Source organism: Myxine glutinosa, chromosome 14, assembly GCF_964187855.1.
Source record: "Myxine glutinosa chromosome 14, kmMyxGlut1.1, whole genome shotgun sequence".
Lineage (NCBI taxonomy): Eukaryota > Metazoa > Chordata > Myxini > Myxiniformes > Myxinidae > Myxine > Myxine glutinosa.
In genome coordinates this window covers 23,404,615-23,422,757 of record NC_136274.1, presented here as the reverse complement: position 1 = coordinate 23,422,757, position 18,143 = coordinate 23,404,615, and the positions used below count along the sequence as shown (strand labels likewise).

The window sequence follows — 18,143 nt, the reverse complement described above, 5'->3', positions numbered from 1 at the left end:
TATGTCGAGGGAGACAGCTCTAATTTCCTGTTTGGCATTGAGGACCTCCATCCATTGTTGAGACAGCAGAAGCAGCATGTCCAGAGTAAAGTGACCTGGTCTGAAACCAAATTGATGATCAGAGATCAAGCCATTGGAGAAGAGGAAAGATTTCATATCCGAAGCAATGATGGATTCCATGACTTTGCTGATAATTGGGAGAAGGCTGATTGGTCTGTAGTTGCTAGGATCTGTTTTTGCACCTTTTTTGTGCAAAGCGGTGATGTTGGCTGATTTCCAAGCAGATGGCAGTTGACCTTGAGCAAAAGAGAGGGTGAAGAGAACAGAGAGAGGGTGAGATAGAGCAGCAGAGCAGGATTTTAGGACCCGTGGGCTGATGCCGTCGGGTCCAGTTGCAGAATCAGAGTCGAGGGTTGACAGAAACTTTTCCACCTTGTCAGGAGGAAAGGACACGGAGTCCAGGAGCAGCAGGGTACGACTGGGTATGGTGGGTACAGAGAGGGATGGGTTTGGGACACAAGATTTAGAGGCAAACACAGAGTTGAGGCATTCAGCTTTTTCACGTGCGGAGTCAGCTGTGTAGCCGTTTGAGGTAAGGGAGGGGATGGAGGGGGAACAAACACCAGAAACGGATTTGACCAGACGCCACCAGGATTTGGAAGAGGGAGACAGATAAGAGAGTTCGGTCTTGAGAACGGAGAGATATTGTTTCCTGGCTCTCCTGAGGGTGGACACACACTTGTTTCGGGCTTTGTGAAAGGAAATGAGATTTCCTTCCGTTGGATTTGCTTTCCAGGAGACGAAACCACCGTTGTGTTGTTGTATATCGATGTATATGTATATACATACATATACATACATACATACATACATACATACATACATACATGGAATCATTGGCTTAAGGGTGATCCGGTGGTGAGGCTTACCCTTGACGATCGTTTTGTGATCACAGATATCTAGTTTTTCATTACTGCTGCGCTCGCTTCGTTCCGCGTCCATTTTTCCAATCAACTCACTTTGTGTCTCTCAAATGTTCACACGGTTGTTGCAGTGGCAAAGCTATCGCTGACTACCTGCTTCTCCATATCTTTCCTCTTTTTTTTCATGTTTTTAAACATCTTCTATATAAGATTTTTTTTTTTTTACATAATCAAAACATTGTTGCTTCAGGTGTTTAAGCTTTAAACTCGTTTGTGTGTCGTATGTCAGACAAAGTGAATTCATGTTTTACTATAACAACCGCAAACATGTACATTAATTATTATGCATAAATATTTAAATAAAATAATATTCTTCCCCCACCCTCCAATTTTCAGATCGGCCCGCAGTTTTCATATCTTCGTTTGTACCACGAACACCTGTGCCCTCGCCTTGATAGGGTCACCTTTGGCTTGTCGCATTGCACGTAAAAATGTGACGTGCCATTAGTTTTCTTTCTCTTTCGTAATCGTGGTATAAATGTGCACCGGGTGTATAATTATATTGTCCAAGCTCGTGTTTCATTCCATCGCCATATTAAGTGTACAAATCAGTCCCCTTGTATTCGGTCCCCCTGTATTTTATACCTCTTCCCCCTCCTGCCCCAAAGCCCTCTCCCTCCCACACTTCTCCCTGCTCTCAAATGTTGTGGTTGTGTGCTTCCCCTTCTCTCCCCATCTTGTCTTCCGCTCCCTCTTTTTGTATATTTTGTTTGTCTGGTTGATTTGTTTGTGAAATAAATGTTAGCACTTTCACGAGCCTCGATTCAGTATACAAAAAAAAAAGAATAGCACAAGACCCTCATTTGAAAGCTAAAGTGCGGTTTGACCATTTGGGAATATCGATTTTACCATTGGGTTGTTATTTCCATATTCGCGATCTCCTATTAAGGATACTTGTGGTGTGTTGGAATGCTCATCGGTGGTTGTGGTGGTGACGGACACGTGCTGTTCCTCCTAGTTCCTGCTGTATTGTGAGGGGACGCGCTTCACGGAGCAGAAGCACAGGGTCAGCATGGAGGTCGCAGACTCCAAGGGCCTGCCGAAGCTTAAATACCACCTCTTACCACGGACCAAGGGTTTTACAACCACAGTGCAATGCATGCGTGGAATGGGTACGTTCTGTGTGAAACGTTCATTGCATCGTTTGCTCGCTTTGCTCCTCATTGTTTTGTGTTTAGTCGTTTGTCCAGTTTATGTTAAAATACGTTGTGGAAAATGGCACTTTCAAGGCCTTGTAGGATTTTCAGGAAATATGGTCTTTTATAAGGACTAGAGTGAGTCTGTCTTGGTGGGAAAATAAGGACAACAAATGTTTTTGACAGGAATGCAAAGAGTGAGGGAAAAGAGGGGGGCGGAGGTGAAGCGAGGTGTCGGGTGTGAGCCATTGAAAGCAAGGCGGCTCTCATGCCCGAAAGGACTTTCACGGCGGTCATCGTAACTCTTTATCTTTTTGTCGAGGCTCATGGAAGAGCTAGAGCAAAATGGAATGGGGGAAGCACCAGCAGTCGAGTAGAAGTGGGAGTGAGCTCAAGGGGGAGGAGGGAGAAGGACACATGAGGATGAAGAAGCTGAATGGAACACAGCAAGAAGAGGAATGGGAAGAGTGGGGATGAAACCAGGAAAGGAACAAACCAATTGACGAACGAAAAGTGGTGAGGGGGAAGTGGGGGAAAATCACAATAACTTGGAAAAGGAGAGTGCTTGGGAATGGGGTAATTTGGGGTATCAGAAATCGGTATGGATGGGATGATGACCCGAGGTAGTGGTGACCAATGGCCTTGAAGCCCTGGAGAGAAGAATGGGACCGAACAGACTGGGGAAGTTGTTTCCACAGGCGAGAGAAAAGAGGAACAAATGGGACGGAGGTGACCATGAGCCAGGAATTTGGGAGTGTAAGAAGAGGGTTCCTGGCACACCGTGCGTGACGTGTGGTTCCAATAATTATTCACATGACATTTTGTTCGGCGTCTTGACTCTCCTTGTCTGCTTTCATACTTGCAGCTGCCGCTGTCTATGATGTCACCCTCAACTTCAGACGCACAAAAACGCCATCCCTACTCGGCATTCTTCATGGCAAAAAGTACTACGCAGATATGTGTGTAAGGTGAGTGTCGGGCAGGTTCACACGCACATTGTTGCACCGACACAAAAGGGACAAACACTCATCGTTGTCACGGGATAACAGGCAATTTAATACTTGGAGTACGCAGCACATTTTATTCGGATTAAAAGTTCACTTCATAAACAGACGACAAAAGAAGGAACGAAGCCTCGTGATAAGGAACACTCGTTATGACTGTTTTAACAAATGGTGCTTTTCATGCACAATGACGTTTTAACAAACTAGTTGTGACCTGATACATGACAATAAAGAGTAAAACTAATCGTTTGTTTTGATGAAGGAAAAATCGTCAAAATCCATTGAGCCGTTGCAGGAGAATCGAGTCGGGCTCTCTCTCCCTAATGGCCAATTGGACCTAAATGTGAATGCGGAGACATGGAAACCGACGACAAATTATACTCCATGGCAACAGCAACACCTTTGGGTGAAAATGATATTTTATCTCTGCCGATATGAAAATGTGTGCGGTTAAGGAGCAAACCATCACGTTTGATTGTTCGTCCTGGCGCACGGTGTTGAATTCACAATGACGCTGAGCTTATGGCTCGGCTCCAATAAAATTTACCGGAAACGACAAAATGTCCAGGAACAAACCAGTTTTATCTTTGTTGCAGGAATCGTATCTACCTCTGTTAACCACAAATGGTGTATGTATCGACCTCGGTTGACCACAAATGGTGTATGTATCGACCTCCGTTAACCACAAATGGAGTATGTATCAACCTTTGTTAACCATGAATGGTGTATCTATCTACCTCTGTTAACCACAAATGGTGTATGTATCGACCTCCGTTAACCACAAATGGAGTATGTATCAACCTTTGTTAACCATGAATGGTGTATCTATCTACCTCTGTTAACCACAAATGGTGTATGTATCGACCTCGGTTGACCACAAATGGTGTATGTATCGACCTCCGTTAACCACAAATGGAGTATGTATCAACCTTTGTTAACCATGAATGGTGTATCTATCTACCTCTGTTAACCACAAATGGTGTATGTATCGACCTCCGTTAACCACAAATGGAGTATGTATCAACCTTTGTTAACCATGAATGGTGTATCTATCTACCTCTGTTAACCACAAATTGTGCATGTATCGACCTCCATTAACCACAAATGGTGCATGTATCTTCCTCCATTAACCACAAATGGTGTATGTAATCTACCCCTGTTAACCACAAATGGTGTATGTAATCTACCCCTGTTAACCACAAATGGTGTATGTAATCTACCCCTGTTAACCACAAATGGTGTATGTAATCTACCCCTGTTAACCACAAATGGTGTATGTAATCTACCCCTGGTAACCACAAATGGTGTATGTAATCTACCCCTGTTAACCACAAATGGTGTATGTATCACAACAACAACATAACAGGCATTTTAAGGCCATTTTCCCTGCTAGAGCAGGGGTTAGCCTTGCGGGCTCCATGACAATCTTCTCCATTTTGCCCTATTTTCTGCATCTCCCCTTGTTTCTGCATTTCCCCCCCCCCTCCCTCTCCCACGCCTCCTGCCCCCAAGCCCTCTCCCTCCCACACTTCTCCCTGTTCTCAAATGTTGTGGTTATGTGCTTCCCCTTCTCTCCCCATCTTGTCTTCCGCTCCCTCTTTTTGTATATTTTGTTTGTGAAATAAATGTTAGCTCTTTCACGAGCCTCGATTCAGTATACAAAAAAAAAAAACCAAAAAAAAAACCCCCTTGCCTGCATTTCTTCTTCCACCACCTTTAGCCAAGTCTTTCTCGGTCTTCCCCATCCTCTACTTCCTTCTATATTCATTTCCATCATTCTTCTCAACCAGTCACTTTCATCCTTCCTCAACGCATGACCAAACCATCTCAACCTGTTCCTCTTCACAGCATCAATCACAGGCTCTATTCCCATCATCTTTCACAATTCATCATTTGTCTTCCTCTCTCTCAACGATACTCCACACATCCACCGAACCATTCGCATTTCCACCCTTTCCAGCCTTCGTTCCTGCTCCACGTTCATTACCCATGTCTCACTCCCATAAATCATAACACATCTCACACATGCAGCATACACCTTTCCCTTCAGCTTCAACCACGCTCCCCTCCTCGTCAGCACGCCACTCAATTCCCCGAAACCTTTTCCATGCACATCTCACTCTAGCAACGGTTGCTGATTCTGATACACCTTCTTCATTCAGTATGTCTCCCAGGTTGCAAAATGTTTTCACACCTTCCAGCTTCACGCCATCTCCAAGATCCAACTCAACATTTCCTCCATCTGCAGCTCCCTCTGTGCACACCTTTCACTTGAATGTGGCTGCCACACTGGTTAATGACCCTCTCAAACCACTACATTTTTGATGAACCCACTCAGCGCACATTGTACATTGAATGGAGTTCACTCCGACACCCTTCCTGCACACAGCACGCGGCCACTTCCCAGTTCTTTCCACCTCACCACATGCAGTTCTTTCCACCTCATCACATGCTTTACCACTTGCCATCACCTTCTTTTTTCCGATATTCACCTTCAGACCTTTTGTCTCCATGCATTCCTTCCACTTGTTCATCTTCTCCTTCAGTCCATCCATACTTTCTGCAATCAACACCAGATCTGCAAACAACAACTCCCACGGTAAACCCTCCTTTACGTTCTGAGCCAGCACCTCCTCCATCACAGCTACAAATAGTAGTGGACTTACTACCGATCCCTGATGCACTCCCACCGTCACCTCAAACTCACCACTGTTCCCGTCCTTCGTCCTTACAGCTGTGCGCGCTCTCTCGTACATTGCCATCACTACTCTGATACATACACTATTTGTGGTTAACAGAGGTCGATACATACACCATTACTGGTTAACGGAGGTCGATACATACACCATTTCTGGTTAACGGAGGTCGATACATACACCATTTCTGGTTAACGGAGGTCGATACATACACCATTTCTGGTTAACGGAGGTCGATACATACACCATTTCTGGTTAACGGAGGTCGATACATACACCATTTCTGGTTAACGGAGGTCGATACATACACCATTTCTGGTTAACGGAGGTCGATACATACACCATTTCTGGTTAACGGAGGTCGATACATACACCATTTCTGGTTAACGGAGGTCGATACATACACCATTTCTGGTTAACGGAGGTCGATACATACACCATTTATGGTTAATGGAGATCGATACATACACCATTTACACCATTTGTGGTTAATGGAGGTCGATACATACACCATTTTGTGGGGGTTATCCCATTGGGACATAATCCACAGGCACGGGACCAGTGGGGCTATTGATTGAATGGGTGTGGCGTGCGCTCGGTTGCTGGATCCATGCCCCCTTGAGAGTGAGTTGTGTTATAAAAGATGCGTGAGTTCCGGTATGAGTTTAGTTCTGTTGGAATAAAGGAGCTTTGATCAAGCTAATAAGTGTCTCGCCCTCTCGTCATCCGCAACTCCTACATTGGTGACCCCGTCTTGCTCTGGAACGTTTTCGGAGCTTTAAACGAACATGGCGACAAGCGCAGTTTCAATTAAACTGCCGGAGTTTTGGGAACGACAAGCTGCCGTTTGGTTCACACAAGCTGAGGCCCAATTCGCCATTCGGAGCATTTCCGCTGACGACACGAAGTATTATTATGTCGTGTCTCGCCCTCTAATCTAATAAGTTTCTCGCCCTCTCGTCATCCGCAACTCCTACAATTTCATCGATATAAAAAAAAAACCAAAAAAAAAACCACCTTTAGAGGCCATTTTTCCCCGCAAAGCGGGGGTTGGCCTTTTTCGGGAAAACTTTCCGGTTGTTGTTGTTTTTTGGTCCCCTTTTTGAAGCAATGTTTTACGGCCGGATGCCTTTCCTGACGCCAACCCTTTTTGCCGTCTTTAACGACAAACAGGGAATTACCAGTGAACTGGTACTCAATTAGCCGACCTCGGAAGGATGAACAGGCTGAGTCAACCCCCCTGGCGTTAATTCAGCGATCGACCGGGATTCGAACCCAGGATCCTAGGATGCTAAGCCGGCACCCTAGCCGCTAGCCCAACACCAGGGTTCAATTTCATCGATATATAATGGCATCACCAAAAATTGTTTCCCTTTGTGTAAAACATGGTGTTGTTGTACAAACAAAATGTGATGTATAATAGAGAGGTGCCCTTTGCCCAGATACCATATTTTATAAATATTGAGAATGGATCGTCCTATCTCCTGTCTAAGGTCCACTTTCCATTCGTCTCATTGTAGAACATTGTAGAACTTACGGGGACATTCGGAAAAGAGGCAAGACGTCCTGCTTATCTTCCCCTTTGAAGGTCTTGTTCTACAATGCAGTGCCCCTACTTGGCACTGCGTCAATGAGATGGCGGTTTCCTTTCAAATCCTATTTCGCATCAAACGTCGCTCTATGGAACGTCTTGCTTCCAAACTATTGTGCAAACTCTCAACACACACAAAAAAAAATTGAGGATAGATCTTAAACAGGATCAACCCTCCCCAACCCCCACTGATCATTCATGAGGTTTACCTTTTAAGTTCCATCTTGCACATTGTTGATCAGATGCCCTCAGTGTTGCTTGACTGATCAATACAATGATTAGAGGAGCCTCACAAGTGGTTTCATGTGAATGATCAATTTTTAAACGTAATTTAAAATAAAACGAGAACAGCACTTGGTGGAGCGCATACCTCCGCCAGGCAGAACAGTTTGTTTTGTATCCCAATGATAGGCCTGGTTCTAGATTCGGACCTGAAACAAAATTGAATCCACTTGTTCTTGTCACCTAACTAACTCATCCAACAAGTTTAGTCATAAGTCATCCATAACCTTTTTGTTATATATCGCTTTTTGTTATGTTATTTGTTGTATAGCAATATATAACATGATATGGATTGGCCATCCATATCATGTTATGTATCGCTTTTCGCCCGATCCCTCAATGGTGAAGAATCGCTTAAAAAGTAATTAATTCTCATATCCGAATCCATATTCAGATCTTCACCAAAATCGAATATATTTGTCCTTGTCACACACCCAACCTTCCACCAAGTTTCATCCAAATCCGTCCACAACGTTTTGAGATATCCTGCTATGTATCGTTTTTTGCCCGATCTCCCAATGGTGAAGAATCGATTTAAAAATTCTAGTAGCCGGATCCGGATCCGGATCTTCACCAAAAGCTAATCATTTCGCCCATGTCACATACGCTACATATCTGCCAATTTTTGTCCAAATCCGTCAACAAACTTTTGAGATATTTTGTTCACAAACAAACAGACAGACAGGGGTGAAAATATAACCTCCATCCAGCTTTGGTGATTTGGTGCACACATGTATAATTTTGTACATTGTACTGCACTGTAAATAATTAGTCTTCCAGTGAGGTTCCCACTGGAAGCCTATTGTTCTTGTAAGGATTATTATTCTCACACATTTTGTGGAGACAATTCTGAGAAAACCGTTATAGCTAGCACTATGAAACCTTAACTCATTTTAGATACCAATGTAACTCCCACTCGCCCCTCCCCTTCAAAACTCCCCCCCCACTCCTCCCCTTCAAAACTTCCCCCCCACCCCTCCCCTTCCATCCCCTCCCTTACCTCAAACGGCTACACAGCTGACACCGCACATGAAAAAGCCGAATGCCTCAACTCTGTGTTTGACTCAAAGTCTTGTGTCCCGAACCCATCTCTCTCTGTACCCACCTTACCCAGTCGAACCCAGCTGCTCCGGGACTCTGTGTCCTTCTCTCCTGACAAGGTGGAGAAGTTTTTGTCAAACCTCGACTCTGATTCTGCAACTGGACTAGACGGCATCAGCCCACGGGTCCTAAAATCCTGTTCTGCCGCTCTATCTCACCCTCTCTCTGTTCACTTCACCCTCTCTTTTGCTCAAGGTCATCTGCCATCTACTTGGAAATCGGCCAACATCACCGCTATGCACAAATAAGGTGCAAAAACAGATCCTTGCAACTACAAACCAATCAGCTTGCTCCCAATAATTAGCAAGGTCATGGAATCCATCATCGCTTCTGAGATCAAATCCTTCCTCTTCTCCAATGGCTTGATCTCAGATCATCAAATTGGATTCAGACCAGGTCATTCTACTCTGGACATACTGCTTCTGCTGCCTCAACAATGGATGGAGGTCCTTGATGCCAAACAGGAAATCAGAGCTGTCTCCCTTGACCTATCACGTGCCTTCGATACGGTCTGGCACCCAGCTCTGCTCACCAAACTCTCCTCGTATGGTATCCATGGAAATCTCCCCACATGGCTTGTGGACTTTCTCTCTGGTCGTAGTCAACGTGTGGGCCTAAATGGATTTCTCTCATCTCCCTTTCCTATTCAGGCTGGGGTTTCCCAAGGTAGTGTTCTGGGCCCTGTGCTTTTTCTGGTCTTCATCAATGATCTCTCTGACTCTCTGGAAAATCCTCTCTATCTCTTTGCTGATGACTCCACCCTCTGCCGCTCCATTCCTCATCCCTCATATCGGCAGTCTGCAGCCTTCTCACTCTCTGCAGACCTGGACAAAATCACAGACTGGTCAAACAAGTGGAACATGTCTTTCAATCCTGACAAATATCACACTCTTACTATGTCTCTCCGAAAAGACCGTCTGGACAACCCTCCCATCTACTTTCTCAACAATCCTCTCCAAGAAGTTCTGTCACTCAAGCTCTCGGGTCTCACTATCTGCCATGATCTTTCCTGGGAAAACCACATTTCCAAGCTGGCCTCCAAGGCCAGTTGCCGACTGGGCATCCTCCGTCGTGCGAAGTCCTTCCTTGGCACACCTGAGCTCCTCACCACATACAAGGCTTTCATCCGCAGCTCAATGGAATACTGTTCCCCCCTCTGGGCTGGTGCTCCTGCCTCACACCTAGCTCGTCTTCACGCTGTTGAAACCAAAGCGTTCAGAATCATTGGAATCTCCCGCGATGAAGCTATCTCCGAGGGCCTTTCACTCACTCACCGCAGGCAGGTTGGTGGTCTTTCTGTCTTCTACGGACTCCTCTCCGGCCTTGCTCCCCCAGCTCTGTCTGTGCTCTATCCCCCAAATATTCCGACAGGTCGCACAAGATCTGCCTGCAACTCTCTTATGGTTAAACTGCCAAAATCAAGACTCTCTTTTCACCTTCACTCTTTCATTCCTCTTTTCTCCCGCCTCTGGAGCAAACTCCGTGACTCTCTTCAATCCCACTCCTCCCTCCAAGTCTTGTTGTTGTTGTCGCAGTAGTTATGTTGGTGGATGATTGGCTTATTTTCTGGTGCTAATTTGTGCTTACAGGAGGTTTCCACTGGAAGATATTCCACATGAGGAAAAGGAATGTGCGCAATGGCTGTACCAACTGTATCAAGAAAAGGTGAGTTCTCATTTCTTAGACATGCCGTTCCTTTTGTTCCCGCAATAATTGCTGCATGGCGCGGTGGCAATAATACAAATACTGACATTTCCCCCAACCACCCTCTTCCCCGCCCCCCCCCCCCCCAACGCCTCGACAACAAAATCGTGACGACTGAGCCGAAGCTGTGTAAATACCTGTCAACATACGTGTCTGATGATTTTTCACCGTTCCCTGTGTCATCATGTGCCATGTTATCGAGAGCGAGGTTGGGGGCTAAAAACAGTGAACTTACGTCTTGCAATGGTGATTAAAAAGTTTTTCCATCTATGGGATTTTTTGTGTAAATATGCCATAAGAGTAGGTTGGTGGTGGAAAATGTAAAGTCTCATTACATTGCCATAATTTGTGTAGGTTTGATGCACACCCTGTATGGTCCAGGATTATAAGTGTTGACCCGTCCAGGATAGTTTCTTTGATATGAAAACGTCCACGACTTGTCAACACCGCAATGCTTTGCCAAAAATATGGTCCTTCCACCACCATTACCAACTGTTCCATTATTAGCCAGTCCTCCCCTCCCCCCGCCCCTTTCCCCCTCACACAGCTGGAGATAGGGGCAGGGGGAGGGGGGTTTCCATGTGTATCTGTCTGTCCAGGCCATATCATTTCTTTTTTTTACCATTTGAGCTTTTGTCATCAAATTTTTAGCAAACCTTTATAATGAGATTATGGAAAAATAATTTTAAAAATGGGTCAAAATGTGAAAGGGAAAAGTCATAGCAACTAGAAATAGTCCTTATTAGCCCCGTCGCAGCGCCTCAAGTACGAGACCCTGCTTTTTTTTATCACTTCCCTGTTTGTTTGTTTTTGTTTTAATGGCGTAGTCCGTCGGGCAAAGCCGTCAAGAACAGTGTTTGTCTGTCCGTATGTATGTATTTATGTATGTACTGTATGTCCCTCACAAACGTACACCAATCGGAGCTGAGGATCTGGTCACATGACAGGGGTGATGTGATGTGATTACGTCTGTGATGTCATTACGGTGTACGACGACTGACGCCACACATCGCCATTTCGATTCATATGCCGTTCAGGCCGAACATATCGTCGAACCTGTCATATATCACAATCTGCATGCTCTACCCTAATGTTTTTCATTCCGTGTGAAATGCAAACAAACCGATTGTTTAAATGACCATCAAATATCGAAAGCATAGACGTTAGGATCGTCCAACGACACAGTACTTATAGGCCTTAGGCTTCATGCCTTCATGGCTCACCTTCAAGCTGCTTCGGACAAATTAGACCAGGTTTATTAATACAGTAGTATCGTTTTCATAATAATAATAATATAGTAAATACAATGGTAACACTGCAATCCCTTTGTCATGACTGCAAAGTTACTGGATGAAGTGGTGCATGGTTGGTTCATTGTTGATTCGAAACGTATAGAATAAACCAGCGTCTCAATGCAATCTATTCACTTCCATGGTGACAGACAGCTTAGAGACTTGGAGTACTTCAAAAAAATTTAATACTTGCATTATTTGCTAACTGGTATCCCCACCCAGGTCATATACTATCTGCTTCAACTCTTTCAAAGTTGCCATAGGCCTCTTGGTGGTCTCTCTGATCAATCTCCTCCTTGCTTGGTAATCCAGTTTGGAGGGATGGCCTAATCTAGGCAGGGTCTTTGTGGTACCATACTATGTGTGTGTGTGTGTGTGTGTGTGTGTGTGTGTGTGTGTGTGTGTGTGTGTGTGTGTGTGTGTGTGTGTGTGTGTGTGTGTGTGTGTGTGTGTGTGTGTGTGTGTGATCAGTGGTGTAGTGCCAAGTTTTGAGGTACCTGTAAAAAATCATCGCTAGATCTACCGTCACATCAAGTCTTAACATGACTCTAACCATTGAACCCCAAAATGAGTGATAAATGAAATACACACATTTTGCAATGATAAACAAAAGCTTAACACAAACACTCACGTAATCTCACAATTCATAATCCCATTAAAAAAAAAAGTCACATCAGTTAGTCTCTACCATAACCACCGTTACAAAACTATAATTTCAGAAATAAAGAGAAGTTAAATTGTTTTTATTTACTGACTACCATGTGGTAAGGGCTGAGAATGTGGCCATGAGGTATGCACACTCGCCTCCAAGCTGTCTAGCCTGGGTTTGAATCCCGACCCAGCTATAAACTGTCATCGCTGTGGTTTACAGGCAGGGTGATGCATCAATATGTGTGCCGTCCCTCAGATGGACATTAAACTGGGTGTCCCGTCTTCTGTTATCAGTGATTTAGTTGGATCGGTGTCTTTCTTGGAATTGACGAAGGAAGATAAGGCTTTGGGGCCAGATAAACATCTGAGAGTATTGAAGGAGATGGCCGAGCAGATAGACATGATGTTAACATACTGTATGATAGGCATGCATGATGTCAACATAATGTCATGCTTATCTGCTCTGTCAACAGGAGTCCATGTCATTGATGTATTACAGGCCTACCTTTGCTCATACAACATGATAGCCATTCTTCACAAAAACAGCCACATCACTGATCCACCCACACTTCAACTAGTCGTAGACATCCAAAGGTTTTCATGTCTTCACGTCTTCCAGGGTGTAAATACTTTTTGTAAATATAAGATAACTAGCAGGAATACCCAGTGTCGCCGGGGGTGGGGGGGGGAGTAAGGGAGGGCAACGAAGCAAGAGAAGGAGCGGTGAGGAAGGGGAAGGGGTAGGCGAGGGGAAGCATATACTACATATACAGTACATCTTTTGGGGGGGCGGGGGGGGTGGCTTTGACAGGCCTTTCCGTTTTGCGGGAGGGGGGAAGGGAAGGAGGAAAAATTTTCCTGTGCAAAGAGTGCTTCATAACCTCAGTGTTGCACAGGTACAAAAGGATATTGTAATACCCTTAGCCACCATCATCAGGTGGCACTACACGGTACACATTTACATCGAGAATTTACGCCCCTCTCCCGTTCCCCCACGCCCCCGAATGAGGCCGTGGCCACATAGCCTATGTTGCTCCCCAGAACAAAGTTGTATTTGTATTTGTACCCCGAGTAAAGTATAAAAGCGTTTATAGCTGGAGTACTCGGCATTGCTCAAGCGAAAAAGAAACATTAACATATTTGAAATGAGGACAAATATAATGGAAAAAAGCAATTACATCCCAATCGGAATCCATCACAAATGTCAAATCATCATTTTACCTTTTCGTTGAATATATGCTGCTGAATGTGCCGTTCATCACGTTTCTGAGTTAAGTATGATGACGTTCAGGAAGAAGAAGAAGCCTTACCACCAACTTCGACCGCTTCCGGAATTGTATTATTATTTGTGTTCAAATGTCTGGTAATTGTTTTGTATATAACTGTCATTAATCAAAAAGGTTTACGCACTATAGAGCGATAATTGTTTTTTTTTAATCCAAAAAATGAACTTAAAAAAAATAAAATTATTTGCTTAAAACGCTTCCAAGCATTCACTGATGAACCTGTGAAAGTTTGACGAAGATCCGTTCAGGCATCTCTGAGAAAAATGGCGACACAGACACACAGACAACGACTCTCTTATATAGTAGATTCACAAAATCTGGATATAAAATGGTTGGAAATTTTGTCTCGCTTCTGGACCTTGCTGTATTTGGCAATTTATTTGGGTCGGTGTTGCCTCTAACCTGTATTGTTATATTATCGCTCCCTAGACAAAGTGTACAACATACACATATCCAAGCTTTGGGTCAAGCTTTGACCCTGATTATTGGCCACCAAAGCACAATAACTCGACCAATCGTGAAAGTGGGAGTTTTTTTCTTAACTGTTGCGGAGCTAAGCTCTGCTTTGGATGGATTGATGTGCTAATAGTACAAGGGAAATGAAGAGGCCAGTGGAAAGCGAGGACTTTGCCCACGGATTATTGAGGATGCTTTATGACCTTCGTTCACAATGTGCGACGCTAGCAATTATTTACTTTAGTGTGGGGTTAATACCGTTACGGATCCGGGGGACGGCACTCCCGTTAGCAAGGGGGGGTTAATCCCCTTGTCTTGTTAAGCTGGCCGTCCGACCGGTCCTGGGGGTATGACGTCACGCCCGGTCAGCGCTGAATAGGGTAGTAGGCCAATCCTTCCTATGACCTAAGTACCAGCGCCTTCCGGTACGCGAGGAAATACTCCTGCCCGAGTCGCAGCGTAATTGATGGATTGTGCCGAGCAAAGCGAGCTGCGACGCGGGCCGTTAACAAAAGACTAAACCCGATTGTAAGCGGTTCGGCCGAAATCGCGCCACAGGTACTCAATGGGGAAATCACCAAAGCGATCGGACGAGAAAGAATCCAAAAAATAAGAAGGAACAGGGATTTATTAATTATTATACAAAAACCAAAACCAAAGAAGAAGGAAACGAAAGTAATTTACAGGGCGAAGAAGAAGAAGATACACAGGCCAATTCTTAAACATTCTTACTTATACCCAGGGACAAGACAAACAGAACAAACTCACGTACACTAATGGGGTTTCCAGGCAGGAATGGCAGGAAGGATGAGAAGGGCAGACGGTCCACAGGACTGGTGGGCAGGGAGGTTCGGGAATCGCAGCACGCCGTTGGTGTCCCGCGTGCACGAACTCGCTATTGGTTCAGCAAAACCCGGTCGTCAGCGCGTCTCTCTTCGCGTCTCTCTCCAGTGCTCCTTTCTCATGCGTCTTACAGTGCTCCTCGCTCATCTGCTTCCCACCGACTCTCTTCAACCTCCTTACGCGTCTCTTCCTTCTCACCGTCTCTGGTGGGGGCCTCGCGCCAAGGGTTTTATAACCACGCCCTTGGAACCCTCTCGAACTCACCAGACGTTTCTTGCCACGCCCTATCAAGCCATGCCCACCGAGCCCTGGTTGGTCGTTAAAGGCTCTCTGGCCCCACCTTTGATGATGAGGTGGTGCCACGCCCGTGCTCTGGCGGCTCCTCCCCCCTTCTTGGCCTCGTGCGTAATGGAGTTTGGCGCCAGGCAGCGAACGCTGCTGGGCTAGCAGAGGCGGTGTGATGCCCACGAAAACAGCCCAACTGTTACTAGCACTTGCACTTTGAGGAGATGATTGGGGAAGGCACTTTGCAGAGACGATTGGGGGAAATTGAAAAGGGACCTATCTTATTTGATTGATGCAACGTAGAGTCAACTATTGGAAACACAGCCTTACCTGAAACACATAATAATGACATAACTATTGAGATCCTAAAGTGTCCTACGTGTTGTACATGGACTAACTAAGGTGCAATCTTTAATTAACAGCCAATTAAGGGGACATGTACACAGGGGTCATTTATAAGGGAATTTACTACTAAATTTACATGTGAAGGTTCTAAAAACCGTAACTACTGTAGTTCCTCTCAACTTGGTGTTCAGCAAAATTGTGATTTCATAAGGAGCTGATAATGGAAAGCATACCCCTTTAGTTTGTGACCGTGTGTGTGAGAATGGATCCAGTTATGTAATTTGCAAAAGCACCACTGATAATGCCTTGTCAGGCCCGCATGGAAACGTTACACTCTGCCGTGTGTGCACAGGATGCTCTCCAAGAGGAATATGAACGTACGGGTAGCTTTCCTGGACCGGTGTTTCTGCCACCAGTGCGGCCGTGGGCACTGATCAACTGGCTCTGCTGGGCTTTGCTGCTTCTTGTGCCGCTGGGTAGCTTCATATGGGGTGTGGCCTGCAGTGGTTCGACATTCTCCATCGTCGCCCTTATAATCGTACTGACTACAGGTCCGTGCTTAAGACATTACCCTCGGTTCTCAGCAGTAGCATCTGTTGTCATTTCTGTTATTCCTATTGTTGTAATTTCTTGGAAGTAAACAGCAACTCGAGTTTCCTCTTATGTGTTGCAGTATCCTTGGGTGTGCGTCGGCTGATTGGAGTCACAGAAATTGAAAAGGGCTCCAGTTACGGCAACCAAGAGGTCGAAAAGAAGGCGCAGTAACAGCCGGCTTCAAGGGTCTGGTCTTCTGGCCCACTGACCCTAGGGCTTTAATAAGGAAATCTATTTCCGTTGATGATATGCATTGATTCATAACTTTATACATATCTGCCTACTCCTGGCCTAGCCAACAGACCTTTTTGCTACTGTTAGCGCAGTAGGCCATTTTTGTGGGCTCTTTGCCTTGCACTAACTGTGAGTTCAGCAGGTTATTTGATGCTTGGTATCGAGTGATCGGATTGAAAGAAAATGATGTTTCAGATGTATCGATCGTTGCTTGAGCAGCAAAAATGATAGTGACCTTTTATTAGGTGACTAACCCGTCCTGTCGTATTAGTTTGAAAAGTGGGAAATGGTAAAACGTAACTCACCTCTAAAAGGCACTGGCATCCCATCCAGCAACCTTAAAAGGTTTGGAGATTACGCTGCTAATCCTGTACACTCGCCATAGAACTTACTCAGTGGAAAAAGATTTTCCAACAGCTGACTGACTGGAAATTAGCCCAATTAAAAATAATTATCTGGAAATGGAGCTCTTTGTTTTACGAAGGTTAGACTCGAGCTCTGCTGGTATCAGTCCAGGAAGCAAAACCTCACCAGTTGGTGTCGAAGGTTACTTTTGTAATAATTTCAAAACCTGCTGCATACAGAACTTCAACTTTGACCTTCTCCACTCCTTCCCCTTTATTCTGCGTCCGACTGTTGTCTTGGTTTTAACCTGTTGGTTTGTGTGCACAACACTTACATGTTCATGACGCACATTGTTGCTCGCAGGGCCTCCCCCCCCCCCCCCCCACACACACACACACACACACACACACACGACGCGGGATCCTGCACCTTCTCACGGATACTTTTCACTAGTGGCTGCCCGGTTGCTTTCTCACTACTTGTGTTTCTGCCGAATAAGGACCTTGTTCTCCTCATCTCAGGTGTCCTGGCCTAATATCCTTGGCCTATGAATCTCGCACCGCACGCAATCTGAATAACCCAAAATGAATTTTCTAACGAGCCATTTTGTACACGTGCACCACACAAACCCAGCTGTCTTCCACCATCTCTGCTCGATCTGTAGTATTTAAGTTTTATAGTGTAGTAATAATAGTTTGCTTGTCCTAAATGTACCTGCCATACCTCTATTAAAATTGTGAACTATCTCGGTCATAGTTTACTGCCTTTTCTTCTAATCAAAATTTACATCCTCAGGTTCTAAACCTGTTCCACTTGCTCTATGCTGAACCATCTCTAAGGCAGTGACCTCCTTTTTTTCCTATTTGTTTTGACTTCAATTGCCGCAACCTTATTTTGTGCTGAAATTCACGATTACATTCTTCCTTTTTGGGAGGGTGGGAGAGTCAGTTTATTTATTGCACAGTTTTTACACTTTCCTTTCAACTTACAAAAAGTCAAACTGCATAGAGGAGTGACCATCAGCCTCTGACTGAGTGAGTGAGGAACAATCAGGTGACACGTTTGCGGACAGTTTTGGAAACCCAGCGTCAACATGAGTGAATTTAGCGAGTATGTGCATTGATTTCTCCCAAGTGACAATTAAATCTACCATCACTGTTCTGTACATGCATACAAACCCTCCTCGTGATACCATAACATATACACTACTGTACTGTACAGACCCCCCCTCATGAAATGATAAACCTTAAGGCATCAAATCGTTCCTGGTCTTGAACACAAATGAGTTCCCTTTCAAGGAACTTCAACGCAGAAG

The 18,143-nt window shown here is 44.9% G+C and overlaps 1 protein-coding gene across 2 annotated transcripts in view; it reads left to right on the top strand.

Moving 5' to 3' along the window:
- AGPAT3 (1-acylglycerol-3-phosphate O-acyltransferase 3) overlaps nt 1–17,574 on the top strand; it is a 33,922-nt gene extending 16,348 nt beyond the window's left edge. For both annotated transcript variants that reach the window (XM_078768281.1, XM_078768282.1), the window contains exons 5-9: nt 1,942–2,095; nt 2,985–3,087; nt 10,383–10,458; nt 16,008–16,206; nt 16,329–17,574. In XM_078768281.1, the coding sequence (XP_078624407.1) occupies nt 1,942–2,095; nt 2,985–3,087; nt 10,383–10,458; nt 16,008–16,206; nt 16,329–16,420 (624 nt within the window). In that variant the 3' untranslated portion in view covers nt 16,421–17,574. The remainder of the gene's footprint in view (nt 1–1,941; nt 2,096–2,984; nt 3,088–10,382; nt 10,459–16,007; nt 16,207–16,328) is intronic.
- Nucleotides 17,575–18,143: the final 569 nt, after the last annotated feature.